This window comes from Oreochromis niloticus, unplaced genomic scaffold, assembly GCF_001858045.2.
Source record: "Oreochromis niloticus isolate F11D_XX unplaced genomic scaffold, O_niloticus_UMD_NMBU tig00007032_pilon, whole genome shotgun sequence".
Lineage (NCBI taxonomy): Eukaryota > Metazoa > Chordata > Actinopteri > Cichliformes > Cichlidae > Oreochromis > Oreochromis niloticus.
This window is the reverse complement of record NW_020328323.1, coordinates 1-20,129: the sequence shown is the minus strand read 5'-3', so window position 1 is coordinate 20,129 and position 20,129 is coordinate 1. Positions and strand designations below refer to the sequence as shown.

General features: G+C 40.7%; 1 protein-coding gene and 1 long non-coding RNA gene across 2 annotated transcripts; one reads left to right on the top strand and one right to left on the bottom strand.

The window, feature by feature from the left end:
* Positions 1–1,320: 1,320 nt before the first annotated feature.
* Positions 1,321–15,785, top strand: LOC109200983 (uncharacterized). The gene is made up of 28 exons (XM_025904779.1): positions 1,321–1,839; positions 3,309–3,370; positions 3,680–3,718; positions 3,874–4,012; positions 4,098–4,159; positions 4,369–4,595; positions 4,837–5,012; positions 5,220–5,264; positions 5,964–6,039; positions 6,172–6,273; positions 6,375–6,409; positions 7,162–7,314; positions 7,487–7,615; positions 7,826–7,864; positions 8,404–8,532; positions 9,048–9,174; positions 9,915–10,085; positions 10,170–10,204; positions 10,441–10,605; positions 10,714–10,848; positions 12,408–12,446; positions 12,528–12,668; positions 13,184–13,263; positions 13,387–13,410; positions 13,641–13,903; positions 14,882–14,998; positions 15,089–15,210; positions 15,302–15,785. The coding sequence occupies exons 1-28, from the start codon at positions 1,321–1,323 to the stop codon at positions 15,374–15,376; spliced, it is 3,426 nt and encodes a 1,141-aa protein (XP_025760564.1). The 3' UTR covers positions 15,377–15,785.
* Positions 10,986–11,982, bottom strand: LOC109200986 (uncharacterized). The gene is made up of 2 exons (XR_002061032.2): positions 11,845–11,982; positions 10,986–11,762 (listed from the first exon to the last, which is right to left on the bottom strand). It is a non-coding gene; the product is annotated as an uncharacterized LOC109200986 (long non-coding RNA).
* Positions 15,786–20,129: the final 4,344 nt, after the last annotated feature.

The window sequence follows — 20,129 nt, the reverse complement described above, 5'->3', positions numbered from 1 at the left end:
CAGAATATATAAAGTATATAACCCGTTACAGCAATATGATGCAACAAACACAGCAGTACTACTAATCCAAAATACTCAAAGCTTCGTAGAACTGAAACAAACATTTATTTTTAGCTCCATTCTGCTGCTGATACATACTTTAGGTTTCTGAACATTAAACTTGTTGCTGCCTTTCATAGTGTGTAACTTGAAGGCCCTGAGTACTTTCTCCCACACTGAAAACAGTGGAATGAACATTACCTAATAAGACTGATTCAGGACAGACAATTAGTTATGTTAAACTTTTCTAGCAGTCCTTCACAAACAGGGAACAGTCTGTCTATTCTCTCCATCTGTCAGCTGCTGCTGGCTCTTCCTCCTCCTCTTCCTCACACACTGCTGAGTTTGTCCTGGTGGATCATCAGGGGTGCAAAGCCTCACAGATGATGTGCAGCAGTGGGTCCCTCAGTCTGTCCTCACTCTGGACACTTGCAGTTGTCACACATGGAAATCAAATGTGCGATAAGCTGCAGGATTCAAACACAAGTGTAACTTATAAATACATGTTCATACTTTTATTCCACAATCAGAGAGAAAGAAACAGAGAGAGAGTGCAGGACAGACAGACAGGTGACAGTCTCAGGTGTATACACTGCTACAAAACAGCACAAGAGAAGGAGGATTTAGTGTTTGTGTTATTACGAGTGCTAAACAAGAAGAGTTCCCAGATGGTCCAGTGGACACATGTGTGACTCCTGTGATTAAAGCATCTTTCTTTCAGCTTAACGAGTGAACCGTCAGCTCGTTCAAACACACGTTAAAGTCCGTTTGGCTCGACACCACCGAACAGAGGCAGCAATATAACATAGCTAACATTAACAGTGCAGTGAATCCTGCTTGTTGCTATCATGTTTAGGGGGTAGGAGGATGTGTTCATGACTTATGGCAGTTTGCACCAGTCGAGGTCCATCTGTGTGGATTTCATCTTTCCAAGATTCTGAGGCCCAGTACAACTCATTAACCTTTTTTCTTTGTTTTCTTTATTTTTAACTTTCCAGCTTTCCATTGCCATCGAAGCGTTACACCCCTTCTCCTGCACCAGGGCCCAAACAGAGCCCCCTACATGGTGGGCTCCCAGGGAGCTCTTTACTGATCGGACAGCAAGCTGCATGCTTGCTTGCGGCTGGCTCAGCTGAAAGCCACCTTGCGTTGACACAGATAAATAACGCTATTGCTATTGGTGGCCGAACCAATACACGCGCCCCATTTATATCCACAACACCCCCTTTCCTGACAGCTGCAGCCATCAGTCTACTAAACCTTCTGAAGGTTGCTAACACCATGTCCCATCCCTTATATAACCTCTATGCCTCTGGGAAACAAAGTTCAGCCCAGGGGCGCTATGGACAGCCGAGTATGCAGGCAGAGAGAGACTCTCATAAGGCATCTCCTCATCTTGGGCCTGGGTCCAGCTTTAGCTCTTCTGGAGTTTCATCTGCGACTCCTGCAAAATCTGGAGGAACAATCCCATCACGGCTAACTATGCCAATGAGCTGCAGGCCAGAAGGGAGTAAGACTTCAATGGAAGAGGACATAAAGAGGTCCAAACCTGTGGGCTCTGCAGAGTCTACTTCAGAAACAGCTGTGAACATCCTTATGCAATTTGGACTTGAAAAAGAGGACCTGGAACATCCGATCTCATACTCTGAAGATCAGATCACTCCTGACAATCTGCCTTTTACCTTAGAAGTGACAAGGAATATCCCAGTGCTGGCCCAGATGCAAGACTACACTGCCACTTCACCTAGGGTCTTTCCGCATACCTGCTCTCTGTGTAACAAGGAATGTAATCAGATGAAGGTAAGTCGAAGATTGTTTGATGTTTTTGCTTTCAGTCAGTTTTTATTTATTTGAAACGCAATGTTTTTTGTTTTGTTTTGGGGTTGTTTTTAATTATTTGACTTTGAATCCCATTATAGGATTTTGGTTTTGAAAAAGCTTCATGGATGCTACTTTAAAGTTTATTTGGTTTGTTTCATTCACTATTACTGCATAATGATGACTGTAGGAAGACTACCAACTTGGACTGCAAACATTTGGACAAATCTTCACATATTTCTGCAATTCAGTATTCTGTAACAGAATTTTGAAGGATTACAGTGCAGACTAAACTTAACTATATGTCTACCAGATATTGTAATTTAAAAACACTACTTCAAAGAGACCTTCAGAAACTTGAGTGGTCTGTACTTGCAATTGATAGATTTAATGTCTTTTGACTTGATGTAAACCCATGCGAAGACATTCAAGGCATTTGCTAACAATGGAGCCAAGGCCTCAGATGACATGATGAGGAAGAATCTGCAAGCATGAAGAACCTGTGCATCAGAAAATGTTGGAAGATGGCTGTTTTTTCATTTGTCTCTGTCCTTGGGCTACTGGTCCACAGTGCACATTCAGCTTTGCTTTTTCTGGAACTGTTGCTGAATGTAAAAGTTCCCCTTTTTGTCTTTTGTCACTAGAGTGAAGAATAGTGTCTTTTGTCCTTTATTTCATATCAGTAGGCACCTTGTTTTTGTGTAATACTGATTTTCTTTACTCATACTTTAAGTTAGTGTTTCGGTGTCACAAGACTTTTACTACCACAAACATAAGCACCCGCTGCGCCCAGTCATGAGCTACACAAGCGCCAGCTTTAATTTGACTGATTGTTGAATCTCTCTTTATGGATGTGCCTTCCTTTGCTGCACCAAATTTCACATTTGGGCTCCTCGTCAAAGAAACAGCGCCTTCCTGTTCAGGCCTATTTCAACATCATCTTCCTGTCGCTACTCTAACTGTGATCAACATAGGTGGTGCATTTTGTCCTAATCCAAACTTGGCCTCTCCTGAGACGACCTTCTTGGAACCTTGGGAAATTATGATGCCATAAGAAGAGCCTGAGAGTCCAGAATCCAGAGCCTAAGATGACCCTTTTGTTTTGGTTGTTTGTAATCAGATGTTTGACTTGTGTTTTCTATATATACTAAATAATTTAATCTTTAAAATTTTATCCCAGGAGAGGTATAATGTGTCATGCTTATTTGTTCCTGTTTTTTTTTTTTTTTTGGCCTATGAAGGTTTCTAAGTGCAATCCAGGCTCCTGGCTAATGTTATAATGCTTCTCCGTTCAGTGAAGGACTAACTGTTAATATTTTAAGATTTTCTTTAAGGCCACTGCCTTAAAGTGACCTTTTATCAGCAAGTGATGTCAATGACAATTGCTCCTGACATTGCTCCTGATAATAATGAATCTTGTCTAAATGTTTGTTTTTTGTTGTGACCACTAGGATTGGGTCTCCCACCAGAATACCAGCCGTCACATCGAGAACTGCAAACTTCTGCGAAAGCAGTCAGTCTTTCTTCTCTGTACTTCGTGATTATGAACCGATATCTTTGGGGCAGCACAACTATGGTTGTGCCAAAATGATGTCGGGGTTGTAATGCTAGGATAGCTTCCTAAGAACTGTTCATTTGTATTTTTTAATTTTTCTTTATCATATTTGTAGCCCATTGGTTGCGTTCCTGTAAAGCACCTTAATGATTTATTGTTAAAAGGCTGAATACATTGCTAAGTTTCTGAATTAATGAACAATAATATATTTTTAAGGGCATTCTACCTTGCAACATCTGACAAAAATGTACCTGTGTTTTTCCACAGATACCCAGAGTGGAACGGTGAAATAGCATCACCGCTAGGGTAAATATCTTCATTTGAAGTCATTTGGCGAATAAAAAACATGCCAGCATTGGAGCCTTTCATTTTCTTTCATTTAACTGTGATTTTCTTTTAATGCACTTGTTAGTGCGTCAGGTGCCAAGCCCTCTCCCTCAACTTCTGCTGAGACTTCCCAGAAGAAAACCAGACATGAGAGTCGTTCCCATTCCTGCAGCCCCCGCAGTCATCGTGACTCAGAGCGTAGCAGCGACAGGCGAAGTAGGCGTTCCCGCTCCCGCAGCCATCGTGACTCGGAGCGAAGAAGAAATAGACGAAGTAGCCGTTCCCGCTCTCGCAGCCCACGTCGCCGCCGTGACTTGGAGCATAGGAGGAACAGTCATTCCTGTTCTCAATCACGCAGCCCCGAAGGGAGAGACACAGAAGCCAATCACGATCTCTGTACAGGTCCAGACAGAATCGCAGGTCTGTCCAACAAACATTTTGAGAACTAGGATCAATCAAGAAGATTTAGCTTTCCTGTGGATTGTTAAAGGGCGAAATATAACATATATATAAAAATATAAACTTAAAAAACTTAATTGGTGACAAGAATTTACCTTTTGTATCCATGCTGGGTGTGTGCTTTGAGATGTTTATGAGTCATTAAGTTCTTTGATCCATACTTTTTTCAGGTCCCGGTCTCATTCTGACTCCTCATGGTATGACCGTCCTTCCTCTTCACGATATCGATCACGCTCAAGGTGCCGCGAGAGACGATCCTCACCGAGAAGAAGAGATGAGAAACGTTCATCACCGAGGAGAAGCTGGGAGAGGCGATCGTCGACTGAGAGGTCATCTCCTAGGCGAAAGAAGTCGAGCAGCTCAAAGATCTTGGCAAAGAAACTGCTGGAAACATCAGGTTTGAAAATTGCTTCATGTTTTATTTTTTTGTATGTACTCATTAGTTTTTCTAAGATCAAAGTTATCCTCCCCCCTCACAACCTTAACTTTACTAATGTAAAGGATAAATAAAGACCAGTGGCACCAGAAATGTCAGTATAGTTTTTTCTACTATTATAAAACTTTCAGAAACTGTAGATGATTTTCGAGACTTGGCACCCACGAAAGTGTGAATCTCTTTTGCACCTGTGATCTTTTAGCTCTCCAGTCCTTATCAAAACAGTCTGACCTGGAGACTGTCGTCAAAACTTTGGCTCCTGCCCTGCTGGCTCAGCTAGTCAAGATGAAGTCGTCCCCATCAACATCATCATCATCGTCCTCACGTTCTGCATCTCCAGAAACAACTAAAGGGACGCCTAGCACAGAGAAGACAAAGGTGACTTCATATTATGCCTTTTTTCATGAATGCACAGTTTTGGACAATTTATAATGTGATCAGTGACAGATGACGTGATTGTTGATGCCACACAACCAAGATTAAATCCTTCAACACAGATTTATACAAGCAGATACTTTGAGTCAAGTTGTCATGATGAAATCTGCATTTGGTTTGTTCATATTTTTCTTCTCTGTGTTTCCACAGGCTGGTAAATCTTCCTCTCCGACCATGGTGAGGCTACAAGGGACTGTAAGTAGTCTCTGTCACAGTGATGTGATTTCTGCTATGGAAAATTTTGAAAAACTAAGTCAGTTGTTTTGTTTAGGTCAAAATTACAGGTATGTACACTGAAATTTGTTCACTGTTATAGATGGATGAGTTCATTGACCTGCTTGTGAATCTAGAGAAAGTTCCTCTCCTGTTTGTCTCCTGGTTTGCTTCTGCAATCTAAGATAGATATTTATGCACCGTAGCTACAATTCTCTATAAATATACTGTCCGTCCACGGTTGTAGTCCTGCATTCATTATGCGGTTTAAAGTCAGTTGGTTATCCTTACATTTCTTCTATAGTCTCGCACCCCTCAAATCCATGGTTACTTTGGATTATACTGAGCTTTTATATAGTCATCCCCATGTCAGAAAGTTTCCGCTCAAGTCTAATGCTATGAAAGCATACACACTGTACTTTGTTTTTATTTTGCTGTGTTGCATTATGCATTTTTTAAATCTATATATACACATTGCACTGAAAACATCCTTGGAATCGCACTGGTTGCTTGCAAGTTGCCACAGTTGCTTGTAGTTTGCCTGGAAGACTCCAACTTGTCTGTAAATACTTGTAAGCTCATGACAAGTGCTCGTGTATGATTTTTAGTGTGAATGTAGTAACTTAACAGTTTTGGTAGTAATACAAACTAATGTATGTTCGTTGTGTGTGTGTTTGTAAGGAAGCTGCGGTGGCACCTAAAAATACAGCCAAGGCTACGGAGGCTATTGAACCAATTAAAGGTGCTGCAGTTGACGGTGAGCCAAAAGTCTTGGCTTCCAAAGCAGAAACGGCCTCAACCACACAGATTTATATTTAGATCAGCTGGGTAATTTGCATCCTATCTAAACTACCACTATTTAACTTAACTACATTTCCTTTATTCCAAGACTCTGTGACTGCAGAGAAGATCTCAAAGGATCAGCCGGTCGCTGTTACCCACCCAACATTTTGGGAGCGGATACAAGAGCAACTGAGTCCAGAAAGAATCCGTAAGAAATCCCCAAAGATCTGTATGAAAGATTTCTCAATGTGAAGATATTTTCTATTTTATAATTATTTTTTTGTTTTTCTTTTGCTCTGCACTTTACAGGTTGTCTCAAGACAGTCAAACTTCCCAATTCAAAGGTAACATTAAAAAAACACTTAAATTATACCTGTAAGAAAAACATGCTTTATCAAAGTGGTTAAGTTTTGATCTGAAATAGTTCAGTTTGTTTTAAAAGCCTATAGTTGGGTTATATCTCATTGTCAGGTGACGCTCAAGTAGGTGTAAATGAAGAAAAATGTTAAAAATTCACTAGGGATGTCGCAATACCAGAGATTTTGTAGTCGTATAGACACCAATAGAATTGCACCATTCTTGGTTACCGATTTAGTATTGTAATAAAACAATTATCTCATGTACTAACACATACTAAAACTCCTTTATTGAAAAGCTAGTTTAACATGTTCAAATTATATGCACAGTCATCCAGGACATGGTGGTTTTGAGTGCTTAAAAACGTTTTTCCTTCCCAAGTTTGAAATGTGCAATAGTGCTGTTTACACATTGCCTTTTGTGAATCAGTTATCACTCTTTATGGATCCACCTTAAATGAAAAGTACTTTCATAGCTGACTCTTACTGCCTTTTTTATCAGTGAGTCAAGGTAGAGCTGTACTACGTAAAAAAAGAAAGAAAGAAAAAAAGAAGCAAAGTAAAAGGAAAATTAGCATCAGAAACATTTTGTAATAGGTACCTGATTGTGTTCATAGTTGCAGACAGTGCTCAAAGTGAGGCAGAGTTTATAAGTTAATGTTTGCATTTTTCAGATTTCTGTCTGGAATTTCTTCAATTGCAATTGTAAACTGATCCTGAAATTCTTTTCGTTTGCACAGCTTGTTTTGCTTGATTACAAGGTGCTGTTAATAAGCAACCTGCCAGAGTATCACGATGGCTGTTACGCAGAGGAGGACATCGCCGGTCTGCTCACTCGACACAGATTTGAATATTACGACGACACGATCTACGTTATACCACAGGCACGCATGGTAAGCACCAGTTTGCATTGGGCTGGGTTATGACCTTCATTTTAATGGCGCTCTAAATATCTTTTCTAAGACCACCTAACTAACATTTAGTTAGTTAATACATATTTTGTGAGTGCCTGTCTTCATGATCATTCAGTAAAAATCAGTGTTTGGTTGTTTGTTTTTCCTTCAGGCTTTTGCCCTCATGCCGACAGCAGTGGCAGCTAAAAACATCGTGCTAGCATCAGAAAAACATGATTTTATTCTCAACGGGTCTAAACTTCGACTGCAGGTTGAGAAGGGCAACATTTTAATGACGCCGGTAAGCACTGTGTGTAGATAATGCAATCTACTGTTGTGACAGATGTTATTAAAATTATTTGAAAATATTTGTTTCTGCTTGTTTATTTAAAGTGTGATTATAAATGTAAACAAATATTTCTTTTTGTAGAAAAAAAATATCTTTAAGCTGAAATAAATCAAACCGAATCCAAAGTGATGTAATGATTTTTAACTGTTTTTTTTCTTTCAGCTTGAGTTTTATAAGTCTCTGATGAAACGGCTATGCTATGTAAGTAACGCACATATCTCAGAAACAAAGACTACACTAGAATACCTTTAGATTTATTGGTCAGAGTATAAAGTCATAACTGGAAGCACTCACATCCAAGTCAAAACACCTTGAAAAATGGGGACATACCCGTTTTTTCAGACAGTCACACAGGGCTAGGAAAGGTTTGGAGAACTTTTTTCCTGGAATAAATTAAATCCTCATTTAAAAATGCATTTTGTATTTTTTTTTTAAACATTTGTTTAACGATTTGAAACTTGTGCAAAAAATTACGAAATTGGGAAGGAGCCAAATGCGTTTTTCACAGCACTGTGTGTACATTAGTTTAAATATTTTTTCAACCAGTGTTATCAAAAACAGCAAGAGCTGCAATTATAAATTGTTTGGATAATGAAGATAGCTGCCAGGGTGCGTACCTGCTGTGTGAATATAAGTGCAAACTTATGACCTTGATCTTGGAACTGTAGTATAAGAATGTTTGGAATGTCATATTGTTTGTGGGTTGTTGTTTTTTTCATGTTAACCCGGTTTTCTCGAAGCAGCAAGTGACTGACAATGGAGCACGAATAATCTACATCAGGAACATCTCGCCAGGCGAGTCCCGGGATCTCAGAGAAGCTTTGGAAAAAATGGATTGTGTAAGAAACTACCTGCCTCTTCTCAACAAGGTATAAACACACTCATAAATGCCAACAAGTGCATGTGTTCGAAGTCTGTGAAAGGCTGTATGAGATATGTGCTTGTGTAAGTGTAATCTTAACCATACGGAAAAATTGACAGATTAACTGCTTACACACCAAACTAAATGACATGCACCAACCTTCATAAATCCATCCTTAAAAAGAGATAATGTGTCTAGATTTGGATGCTACTTATCTTGAGGAAAGCACAACTGCAAAACTATAGAGATAGTAAAGAGAGACTGCCGATAAGCTGCTCGCTGAGCAATTCTTCATATGCTCATGCGCACTAGTATTTATCACATTACAGCATTAGTGCAGGGGTCATGTTGAGCATGGCTCCAGTGCATCATTGAGCCAGGATTTCTGACTTTTGAATCCAGTGAACTCCACAATAAAGCTGTACTTAGTTCACTCTTTCCACGTGTGCTTAGCACTTATTTTCTAACATTTACAATGTGAAATTAAAATGTTCAGAATAAATTTTCTTTCTTGTGTTTCAGGTGTTTATCGAATTTCAGTCTCTTCGTGATGCTGATCGCCTTGGCGTTTGGTACAGCCTTCTAAAACGGGCCACCGGCCACAAATTGTCAAGGCTGAAAATACCACACGGTGGATGTACCTCACTGCGTAAGTGTTTTTTTTTAAATGGGATTTTAAACAAATATGATTTAAACGAGAAAAAAAAAAGATAGGTTAAGTTAATGGAAGGTCATCTGGTAAGACCTTTCTTTCGCTTTCTGTTTGTGAAACACTCATGAATATATTTTTCAGTTCTCCCCTGGGCTGTGGATAAAGTGAAGACAAAACTGCTGATTTATTGTTGTTCACAATAAGTCATTGTGACACATTCCCTCAACTTTTATCCACTAACACTGTGATTCTCGTTCCCACAAATCCTTTGATGCTCATTTGCCTTATTATCTCTCTGACCTCTTTTCTGGCCCCTCCAGAAATCTTTGCTCCATCAGTGGTCGATTCCCTTCTGCTTGTCTCTGCCGTAGACACATGAACCAGAGCCATTACTTAAACTGCACTTTTTCAGTCTGGCATTTGATCTAACCCACTAATCATTGTTTTTCTGATGTTCAATTCAATTCAGTTCAATTCAATTTTATTTATATAGCGCCAAATCACAACAGAAGTCGCCTCAAGGCGCTTTATATTGTACAGTAGATCGCACAATAATACATATGTCAGTGATGTCTATGATACCTTGGGTATCTGTAAAGGTGCTTAAAGTTAAAATAAAAGTCAAAACATTGATATTACTGGATCATTGTAAACATTAAAAACCTGTTTTGCACCACTCATTTTTCCTTTTCTTTCCCCCACAAAAATTTTAACAAAACTTATTTTGGCTTGTGCAGCACCAAGATTGCCAGACAAAGCTTTGCCAGACAGCGAGGTTGCTGTTGATGGTGCAACTGTCCCAACAGAAGATATTACCGTCCCACAACGCAGCACTTCACCATATTGGATCACAATGACAACTAGTCCCTTTGTGTTCCCCACTGTCTCTCCTTGGTTCACAATCCCAGGTGAGAGAAACAGCTGAAAACTAAAATTAACCTCCAGATATAAAGTGTTGACTGTTACTAACTGTGTTTGTTTTACACTTCTAGAGTATTTAACTGTCAGTGAACCTGATGACATTGAGGTGAGTGCATTTTATAAACCCAGGTTTCATGTGTTAAACAGGAATCCTTGAGTAAATACCAAGAGGTGTCCATTTTTCCAAATACTCACCTCAAAAACCACGTTTCTTTTTTTCTGCTAAACTTGGTTTCATTTTGTCTTCTCTATGTGGTCAGTAATAGTAATATATATATTTTTAAAAGTACCGCAAAGTTTCTCTTCAAATAAACTTTGGTTCTTGAACCTTGTGTCTTGTAGAAAGCCCAATCTCAAGGTTCTACGTTCTCCACGATCATGTTGACCGGTTTGCCAGAAGGAAACTACAGACAGGAGGATGTCACCAAGCTGGTGTGGCGTTACTTCCCTGATCAGACGGTTCAGACTCTGTACTACAACATAATCGTTTTATCACTGCAGAGGAGGGTGAGGAGTAGACCCAGCAGGCTGATACAGAGAAATTTGCATTTGCAAATTTAATTCAATTTAATGATTAATATTGAATGTTTCCTCTGCATCATTTTTCCCCTCCAGGCCTTTGTGTTTTTTAACAGCTGGGATGCGTGCTGCGATTTCGCCAGAGATTACCTCAAAAATCCAGTTACTGTTGGAGAGTGGACGCTCAGAATCCACATTGTTTTACAAGACATGCTTCCTGGTTCAAGTGAGGTATGAAAATGGAGCAATCGGGGGCTGTTAAATCAGGGGCATGCTCCTGTTTCACTCAAACTATTCAGATCCCAATCAAAACAGATTCCTCCTCTAAGGAGTGAGCACAGCATCATCCTTCTCTGGGCTAATATTAATAGAATGAGACTCAGAATACTTTATTGATCCCTGGGGGAAATATATTGGTTACAGTACAAACAGTAACAAAGACAGATACAAGATACAAGAAGTAAGGAATAGCACAATATATACATACATATAAGTCACTTATTGATAAATATCTGAATAAGAAATGGAAAAACTAAAAATATGCATGAATTTCAAATCAGGTATTTATTATTATTTTGTCTGTATTTGTTCCTTCCTTTTTGCAACAGCAGCACAAAAGCTGCATGAACTTTATCCACTTTTCTGTTCATAGGCGACAACCCACGTCATTCCGCCACCACTTTAAATTTCCACAGAGCTTCTTGTGAAGTCAGCCCTGTGTAAACTTTAAAGACCCAGACATAGGTTATAGAGTGTTTTACTGACTATTAAGTAATGCCCTTACTTATTTTGAAACTTCAGTCGCTGCTAACCTTCTAGCTTCAGCGTTTCCCATCTCAAGTTTCCTTGTGGGCCAGCTATTCAGGACCTTTCTGAGAACTCTCTCCACAGCTACATGTTAAGAGGAATTGAGGTCTGACAACTGTTGCGGAAAGTCACTGAGTGTTAAGGATGGTGAGTTAGTGAACCCAGACGCGGACCTCTCGTTAAAGTTCAACAGTGTCTTTATTTACAGTGAAGCCAATCCACAGTTATCCATAGTGCAAGTCCCTTCAGTGCTCCTCTCCCCGTCTCCCCTCGTGTGTCCACACAACTCCCGTCAATCAGTGACGTCTCTCCTTCCGTCTCTCCGTCTCGTTCGCTTCCTGAGAAAAGGCAAAACAGCCGCGATTAGCCTCCCTCCGCTATCAAACACTTGCTTTACCCTTGCTGAGCTCGAGTCACTACCAGGCTTGGTGCAATACTCCAGCGCTGTCTGTCACTCAGCCACACCATTAAATAGCTCTGCCAACGACGGTGGATGATTGGCAGCAGCTGGCGAGGAATCAGTCGCAGGTGGGACAGGTCAGAGCGGCAGCACTTCCGGGTCGGAGATCTCCCGTTGCTACGCGACCGCGTAACAATCGCAGCGGAGCCGGAGAGGAAAAAACAGAGCGAGAGAGAGGAGAACAAACACACACATACACACAGGTCGCCGGTCGGGGCACCGTCAGACCTGACACTGACACTCAAATAGCATCAAATAGTTCAAATAGCATCAAATAGTTCCTGCAAAACTTTGGTTATATGTTGTGTCGTTACTATCCTGAAGTATGAATCCTTTGCCACAAAGATGCAAACCAGGATCGAGTTACTTCTCACTTACAGTGGAGTCCAATATTTATCTTATTAAATGTGGTCAATAGAACATTAAAAACACTCTAACCAGGAGGAGAGTTATTCAGTATTTATTGTACAAACAGAGGATCAGTGATTGATGTAATCCCTTTCATCTTCTACTCTTTTCACAGGAGAGCATGTATAGAAGCATGATGAAATGGAGCAACACTGTAAGTCAGCAGTCACATAAATGTGTCTTGTAAAAGCAGCAGGCTCGGGTCTCCCTGATCTTAACGCTGGTTGTTTTTCAGCATGTTCCAGAGTCTGAGGCTCTGGAGGACCGGCTGCTGAGTGTGGAGGTCTCCGAGGTGAATGTGGACCTTCTCATGATGATCATGGAAGCGGTGGCGTCCATTGCTGCTTTTGTCAGATTCTTGCCGCTTGCCAACAGGGTACGATTTCATAAACACGTGCAACTTTTTTATGTTTTACAGAAGGCTGCAAGGCTTGTCATGGTGTCTGCTGTTCTTTTAATATTGAGAAACATTTTAAATGAGTCTGAAGGAGACTTTGTGTTTTTTAACACTAAGTCTAAGTCTTTTTAACTTAACACAGTTCTCAACCAAGTAGTAATCTTATGACCTGTTCAGCCTTTTGTCCTGGCCCATCTAGCAGGGGAGATCCCTGCAGTTTGAGGCAGCACTAAGTTATTCTTTTAGTGTTTCTTGCTCAGTGGTTTTATTGTTCAATCAAAAACTTTGCAAAAGTAGAGAAATATGTTTGCACTTATTTTCCATTTGCAAGTTTAAAACCCCAAGATTTATTTTTCTTTGCCTAAACAAACTCGCCAGGACCTCTATCCTGTTACTTTCACAAATTCTTTGTTGCCCTGTACAATACAAATCGTGCCTGTAGCACACCCGTTGAGTACCACTGTGTTGCTCAAACATCCTTTCTGTTTTCTCAGATATGCATTGAGATGGCCGAACCTGGTGGATTAACACAGGTGATGGAGAGCAATGTCACCAAGGACTATTTATCTTCTTGGTAAGTGTGTCCCACAATCAGAAGTGAGAAAAAGAGGAAATTTATTTTACACTGTGTTTTTGCATTTTCTTTAAAGTGTCTTCATGTTTGTCTGACCTTGTGCTTTTTCTCTCCTCTTCATAGGAGTAAAGCTGGACGTATTGAGTCGTGAGTATCTTTCTATTTCAGGTTTAGTGGCAGAGTCAAATATACTATACACTCCTCAAGGTCGTCTATAGTAAACAGTTCCCAAAGATGCAAAAAGAGAAGAATGTGATTTAGATAGAAGCAACTCTAGATTAGAAATTTGAAATGGAATTTCTTATTTCACATTAACATTTTGTGACAACAAACCTCTTTTCATGGTAACCTACTGGCATCTTTGCTTTTAAATTCAGTTTGAAGAGCCTGAAACAGCGTCTGCAAGACTCTGGTGAGAACAAAGTTCACCTCAAAATGAAAACCAAGAAGACCGCAGAATCGACAGATGCAGTGACCAAAGGTGACTGCCAGGCGGAGAGCCAGAGGACCGAGGAGGAAGCAGTGACCCAGCCCGATGCTGCAGCCGCCCCTGCTGGACGGCAGCCAGAGCCCAAGTGTCCTGATGACGAGACACAGGAGGGAGAGGAGAAGGATGGATGGAGCATGGCCGACATTAAAGGTACAAAGAGCTGCTTTAAATCAGCAAAATACACCGCTCTGACAGCGAAAACACAGTAAACTGAATGTAAAAAGAAAAGTTGTGATATTTTATGGCTCTGATCTCATATTTGTGTTCCCTGCTGTGCTACAGACATTCAGCCTGGTGGTAGTAATATATTTTACATATGTGGTGTTTAAAAAATGCTCCGTTGGTGTGATGAATATATCCCACACCATCAAGGATCCAAGATTTCTGACCCTACCATCCTAATGTCACAGCAGAAACTGAGATTCAACAGACCAGGCAGCGTTTTTATTTTACAGCGTTGCTGAGCCTGTGTGAATTGTACCCTCAGTTTTGTGTTCTTAGCTTAGAGAAGTCGAACCCAGTGTGGTCTTCTGCTGCTGTAGCTCATCTGCTTCAGTGTTGGATGTGCTGTGTGTTCAGAGATACTCTTGTGCATTGTAATAAGTGGTTGTTTGACTTGCTCTGGCCTTCCTATCAGCGTGAAGCAGTTATTTCATTCTCCTCTGAACTCAAAAATGCATTTCCTCCAGGGAACTGCCACTCACTGGATATTTTCTGTTTCAGACGATTTTATGTAAACCCTAGAGATGCTTCTGTGGGAAAATCCCAGCAGATCAACACTTTTTGAAACGCTAAGATCAGCAAACATGCCACGTTTAAGTGACTTAAATTATTTTTCTTCTTCATTCTGATGCTCAGTTTGAATTTCAGCAGGTCATCTGACCATGTCTACATACATAAATCACTAAGTTGCTGCCATGTGATTGGCTGATTAGAGATTTACATTAACGAGCAGTCAAACAGGTGTACCTAATAAAGTGGCCGATGAATGTTTCAGCTTTTCAAGTAAATCGAAATCATTTGTTCAATTATTATTGAGTTATAATTTAATGTTTAAATATTTTATAAACCCAGTGGGTCCTGTAGCAGATTTGTTGATGATTAACGTGTCGCTCTTTTCATTTTCAGTTGTGGGAAAACGCAGGAGGGAGCTTGTCGGACCTGAGGCAAAGCGATCTCGCGCTCAGTCTCCGTGTGTTGTAGCAGATTTCAGACTGCCTCAGTTCAACCCTAACAGCCCCATCGGTCAGACACACACACACACACACACACACTCTCTAAATTCAAATTTGTTGTTAATACTTGTCTAATCTTCCTGTTTCTGCTTCTCTGCAGGTCAGGAGTTTGTGGTCCCTAAATCAGGATTTTTCTGTAACATCTGCTCTGTTTTCTGCCTGAATGAGAAGACCGCCAAGGAACTCCACTGCTGCAGCCAGAAACACTACGACAACCTGCAGGTACGCACGCACATACATATACACGATTCAGCACACAAAATCACACTGTTGGCCTAACGATGTTTGTTTTCTCACTTTTCTGTTTTTTTAGAAGTATTATGAGGAACGTCGACAAAGAGCTACAAAGACTTTGTCTCACACGTCTCCAGGCTCCGTTTCTGACTGATGGACCTGATCTACTGGAGAACAAGCCATTGTTATTGATCCTACTAGTTCAGAAACTAAACTAATCGCCTTCTGGCACCTTTTGTTGTAAGTTATATATGTCTTCTTTGATGAATTGTCTCCCAGCCTTTCAGTTAGTGCTTCTGTTTTTGTTTGTACAGGCCGATGGAGAGCACCGTTTTGATCTTGTTACTATTTTATCTTTTATGTGAAAATATTATTGAGAAATTGTCCCTATTAATTTAGTTAACATCAGGAGGTACCTGACAGCTGTTAACAGTTTACTAAATCTTGTTTTTTTTTTTTTTTGCTCATTTAGATCTTTGGCTTCAGTTTCTTTAAGTGTCCAAAATGTGTTTGCTGCTGTTCTGTTAAACATGAAATAAAACCTGTCACATGTGTGTCATACATTTTTGCGACTCGCTGACTCAAGTTTGCACCTGAACAAACCATCAAATTCAGTCAGAAGCTGCGAGAACATTTGCGAGAATTTTAAGTGTGTATGTATATATATATATATATATACATATATATATATATATACATACATACACATATATGTATATGTGTATGTATGTACATATATACATACATACACACACACACACATATATATCTATATGTATATACATATACATATATACATATTATACATATATGTATGTAAAGAAAGTTCATCTTTTACTCTTGATGCCACATCAAGCTTTAGTGTTTGTAATGGTTACTGTCTGTCACTGTTTTATTGCCTGGGAATGTTTTTTTTTAAAAAAGATTTAGGAGTAGTGTTTGGTTGACTAGTAGGTGTTGGTACAGGTGTAGTAGTTTATGGACTAATAGAGGGTGTTGTCACAGCTTATGTGATTAATAACTTGGTGAAATAAATCAAGCTAAAGTATTAAAGAATAAAATTTACATCAATTCTGTAAATCACTTGTGGAACCTGAAACAAACGAGGACAAACAAGGAAGGTCTCCAATCAGCGTTTGTAACAATAACACTTCAAAGATCAGTCACATTTGCACTGCACACTGTAAACGAATAAATACCATGACTCCGTTGCATATATTATAAGTTATTCTTTATTAATACAGTGCCTTGCAAAAGTATTCGGCCCGCTTGAACTTTCCCACATTTTGTCACATTACAGCCACAAACATGAATCAATTTTATTGGAATTCCACGTGAAAGACCAATACAGAGTGGTATACACGAGAGAAGTGGAACGAAAATCATACATGATTCCAAACATTTTTTACAAATAAATAACTGAAATGTGGGGTGTGCGTAATTATTCAGTCCCCTGAGTCAATACTTTGTAGAACCACCTTTTGCCGCAATTACAGCTGCCAGTCTTTTAGGGTATGTTACTACCAGCTTTGCACATCCAGAGACTGAAATCCTTGCCTCCAGACTCCATCAAATGAGGAATCATCCATTTAAAACATCTTTTTGAGTAATTTTGTTGTGATCATGTAACCAAGCATGCCGAAATGAGGAGTTGCGAGTAAAACGAGGAACTTTACATATATTACATTTAAACGCCGCCTGTGCGCAACAGATGGCCACCCCTTCCTGAGCCCGGTTCTGTCGGAGGTTTCCCCCCATTAAAGGGGGGGGGGGGTTTCCTCCCCGCTGTCGCCAAGTGCTTGCTCATAGGGGATTTGGGGGCTTTTCAGAAAGGTTCACTGGCATCAAATTTAGGACTCAGGAAATGTGTAAATGGATGATTCTCCATCAAATGAGGAATCATCCATTTAAAACATATTTGCGAGTCATTTTATTGTGATCATGTAACCAAGCATGCCGACATGAGGAGTCGTGCGTAAAAGGAGGAATTTTGCGCATATTCCTCCTTTTACTCGCGACTCCTCATGTCGGCATGCTTGGTTATATGGTCACAACAAAATGACTAATCTGCTTCAGTTATGAGCTTTCAGTTGATATCACATTGCAGGGTGACTTCACAATGACATCACAGTTCAGATATTATGCTATAAACAAGGTATAGCATCACCACAAGTGGCAACATCAGTGACATAACTAATGTTGTCCGTGAGTCCATAAATAGAACCCATGAAATGGAGCAGCTTCCGCTCTCCGCAGGTATAGACGCAAACATGCGAGGTCTACTTTCCCGTTCGCAGAGGCAGGAGACCCCACAAGGCCTCCGGTGTTCGCAGACGTGGGAGAAGATAGCGTCGCAGACATTAGACAGTCTTAATAAACATGTTGCATGCGCATTCAAACTTTAGTCCAATGAATTTTTCTTAGATGAGTGTGTTTGTTTTTTGGAAACAGAGAAAAAAGTGTTTGGATGAACAATTGCAAAACGATTGTCATATTAGAAGACTCTCCTTTCCCTTTGTTGTTTCAACCAATTATTTAAGAGTCCTCAAAAACACCTCAAAGTCTCGCTCAGGATGTTGCCAAACCCCCAGATATCATCCAAGAATCGATAATAATATAATGGCTTTTTAACACATTTCTCCAATGCAGAGGTCTCCCACTCTGCCATGAAGATGTTGGCATAGGCTGGGGCAAAGTTTTTCCCCATTGCCGTACCCTTAATCTGTAAATAGAATTCCCCGTTGAACTCAAAATCATTCCTCATGAGGTTTATTTCACCCCAAAGGATCTCAGCCGCCGTAGCAGGTGGAGACGACTTAGACCCAGTAGAGTGGTTGAAGGAAAAGGAAAAGGGGGACAGGTGAGGTGCATTTCATGTCCCGGTGCTATGGGGGGTTGCAGAGAGGTGTGACGAGCTCTGGTGGATGGGCGAGGGAAGTGCTACTGAATCAAACCTGTTAAACAACTGTTCAATCTGTTAGCCAGAACCTGGTCTCCAGACTCTGGACCCCTCCGCTCACAGTGCTCCGTCCAGTGATGGTGTTCGGTCCTCTCCACACACCTCTGGTGTTGCTCTGCTGGAGCTGCTCCTCCACCTTCCTCCTAAAAGGAAGCATTACATTTAGAAAATAAAATACTTATTTTATATTTGTTTGTATTTTTGTAAGATAATACACTATATACACGGAGTTTATCTGGACGTAGTGTTTTCATTGTCATCCAAGTGACTCTAGAGGATGAAAACCTGTTGGAGTGTGTGCTAATGTCTATAGCAGGGGTGTCCAAACTACGGCCGCGCCCATTTTTAATTGGCCCGCAAGAAATTTTATAAATAGAAGAGAATATGGCCCGCACTTCAACTTTTGCTTGAGTGTATTGCACTTCTTAGCTTTAACACCAGGGGAAGCTACTGTTGATCAAGGCAGTTGCTCCACCAAAAAGGACAATCCTAGAAGAAATTTACCCCAGTTACTAAACATGGCAGAACCAAAGAAGCGAAAGGTAGAAAGTGAGTGCAGAAAATTTCAGACACGGTGGGAGAGTGATATTTCTTCAAAGAATTCAAGGGGAAGTGTCTGTTTTATCTGCACTGAAACTGTGGCAGTTATGAAAGAGTATAATGTACGACGTCATTATGAAACCAAACATCAGGTCTATGCATCCTACATCTGGTGCTGAGCGAGAGCAGAAAGTAAAGTAAATAGTAGCTGTCCTGCAGGGTCAGCAACAGTATTTTTTGTGCCAAAAGTCCAGGAAAAGGCTCCAATAGCAGCTATGAGGTGGCCAACTCATCGCAAGATGTGGAGTTACAGAGGAGCTGCTCGATCTTAAGAGTCTAAAAGGCACAACAACGGGTATGGATACTTTTGAAGCTGTGTCAGACTCAACTGACAAATGGGACTTAAATGGGACAAGCTGTGTGAGATACAACAGACGGGGCTCCAGCTATGGCAGGTGCACACAAAGGAATGGCGTCTATGATGTGCGCTGAGGTGAAAGAGGCTGGAGGTGAGGCTGTTAAAATGCACTGTACTGTTCACCAAGAAGCCCTTTGTGCAAAAGACAGTCATCTTGGAGATGTAATGAACACTATTGTAAAAAGTGTCAACATAATTCGAGCAAGAGGACTGTAGCACAGAGAATTTCAGGCTTTCCTTTCTGAGTGATGCTGAATATGGGGATCTACTCTACCACTCGGAGGCGCGCTGGCTAGCCGCGGCGCCGCGCTGAAGCGTCTTTACTCCCTGAGGTCAGAAATTGACCATTTTGAAAGAGAAGGACGCGACCTCTTCATGAGCTGAATGACCCTCTATGGTTGGCAGACCTTGCATTTTTAGTTGATCTTGCTGATCATTTAACCACCCTGAACAAGAGCCTACAAGGGAAAGAGCAGCTTGTACCACAATTATGCGCACATGAAAGCATTTTGTGTGAAGGTCAATCTCTTTTAGACACAACTGCACAACTTCAACGTTGTGCAGTTCCCACACTGTCCAAGATCACAACTGCTTATCCACAGGCCAACCTTTCTGCTAAAAAAGGGAAATATGTGTCTGTGATTACATGTCTCGAAACAGAATTCAGACAGCGCTTCCAGGATTTTTCTGACAAGTTCTACAGGAACTGGAAAAGGAAAAGTTTCCTCTGATGAGACGCCATGTGAAAAAATGATCAGTCTATTTGGCTCAGATTTGCTCCATGATCAACGACATTTGTCCGGATTTTTGGCACAAGTGGCGTCGGATCAGTACCGCAGCTGGATGGCCCGATTTACATACCCAGCGCAGCTGATACTCACCAGAAATCTACACTATTGGACAGACGAAGCCAAAAGATCAGATCACCTTCTTGAATAAAGCTGTGGTGATAATGGGGAGGAAGAAACAAGCACCAGCACGAGCTGGTCT

What these genes read in the sequence shown, in the direction of transcription:
- LOC109200983 (XM_025904779.1), top strand. Translation starts at nt 1,321, where the DNA reads ATGTCCCATCCCTTATATAACCTCTATGCCTCTGGGAAACAAAGTTCA. An exon ending in GCAACATTTTAATGACGCCG is followed by an intron (nt 7,616 to 7,825) that starts GTAAGCACTGTG and finishes TTTTTCTTTCAG; the next exon opens with CTTGAGTTTTATAAGTCTCT. An exon ending in TGATGAAACGGCTATGCTAT is followed by an intron (nt 7,865 to 8,403) that starts GTAAGTAACGCA and finishes GTTTTCTCGAAG; the next exon opens with CAGCAAGTGACTGACAATGG.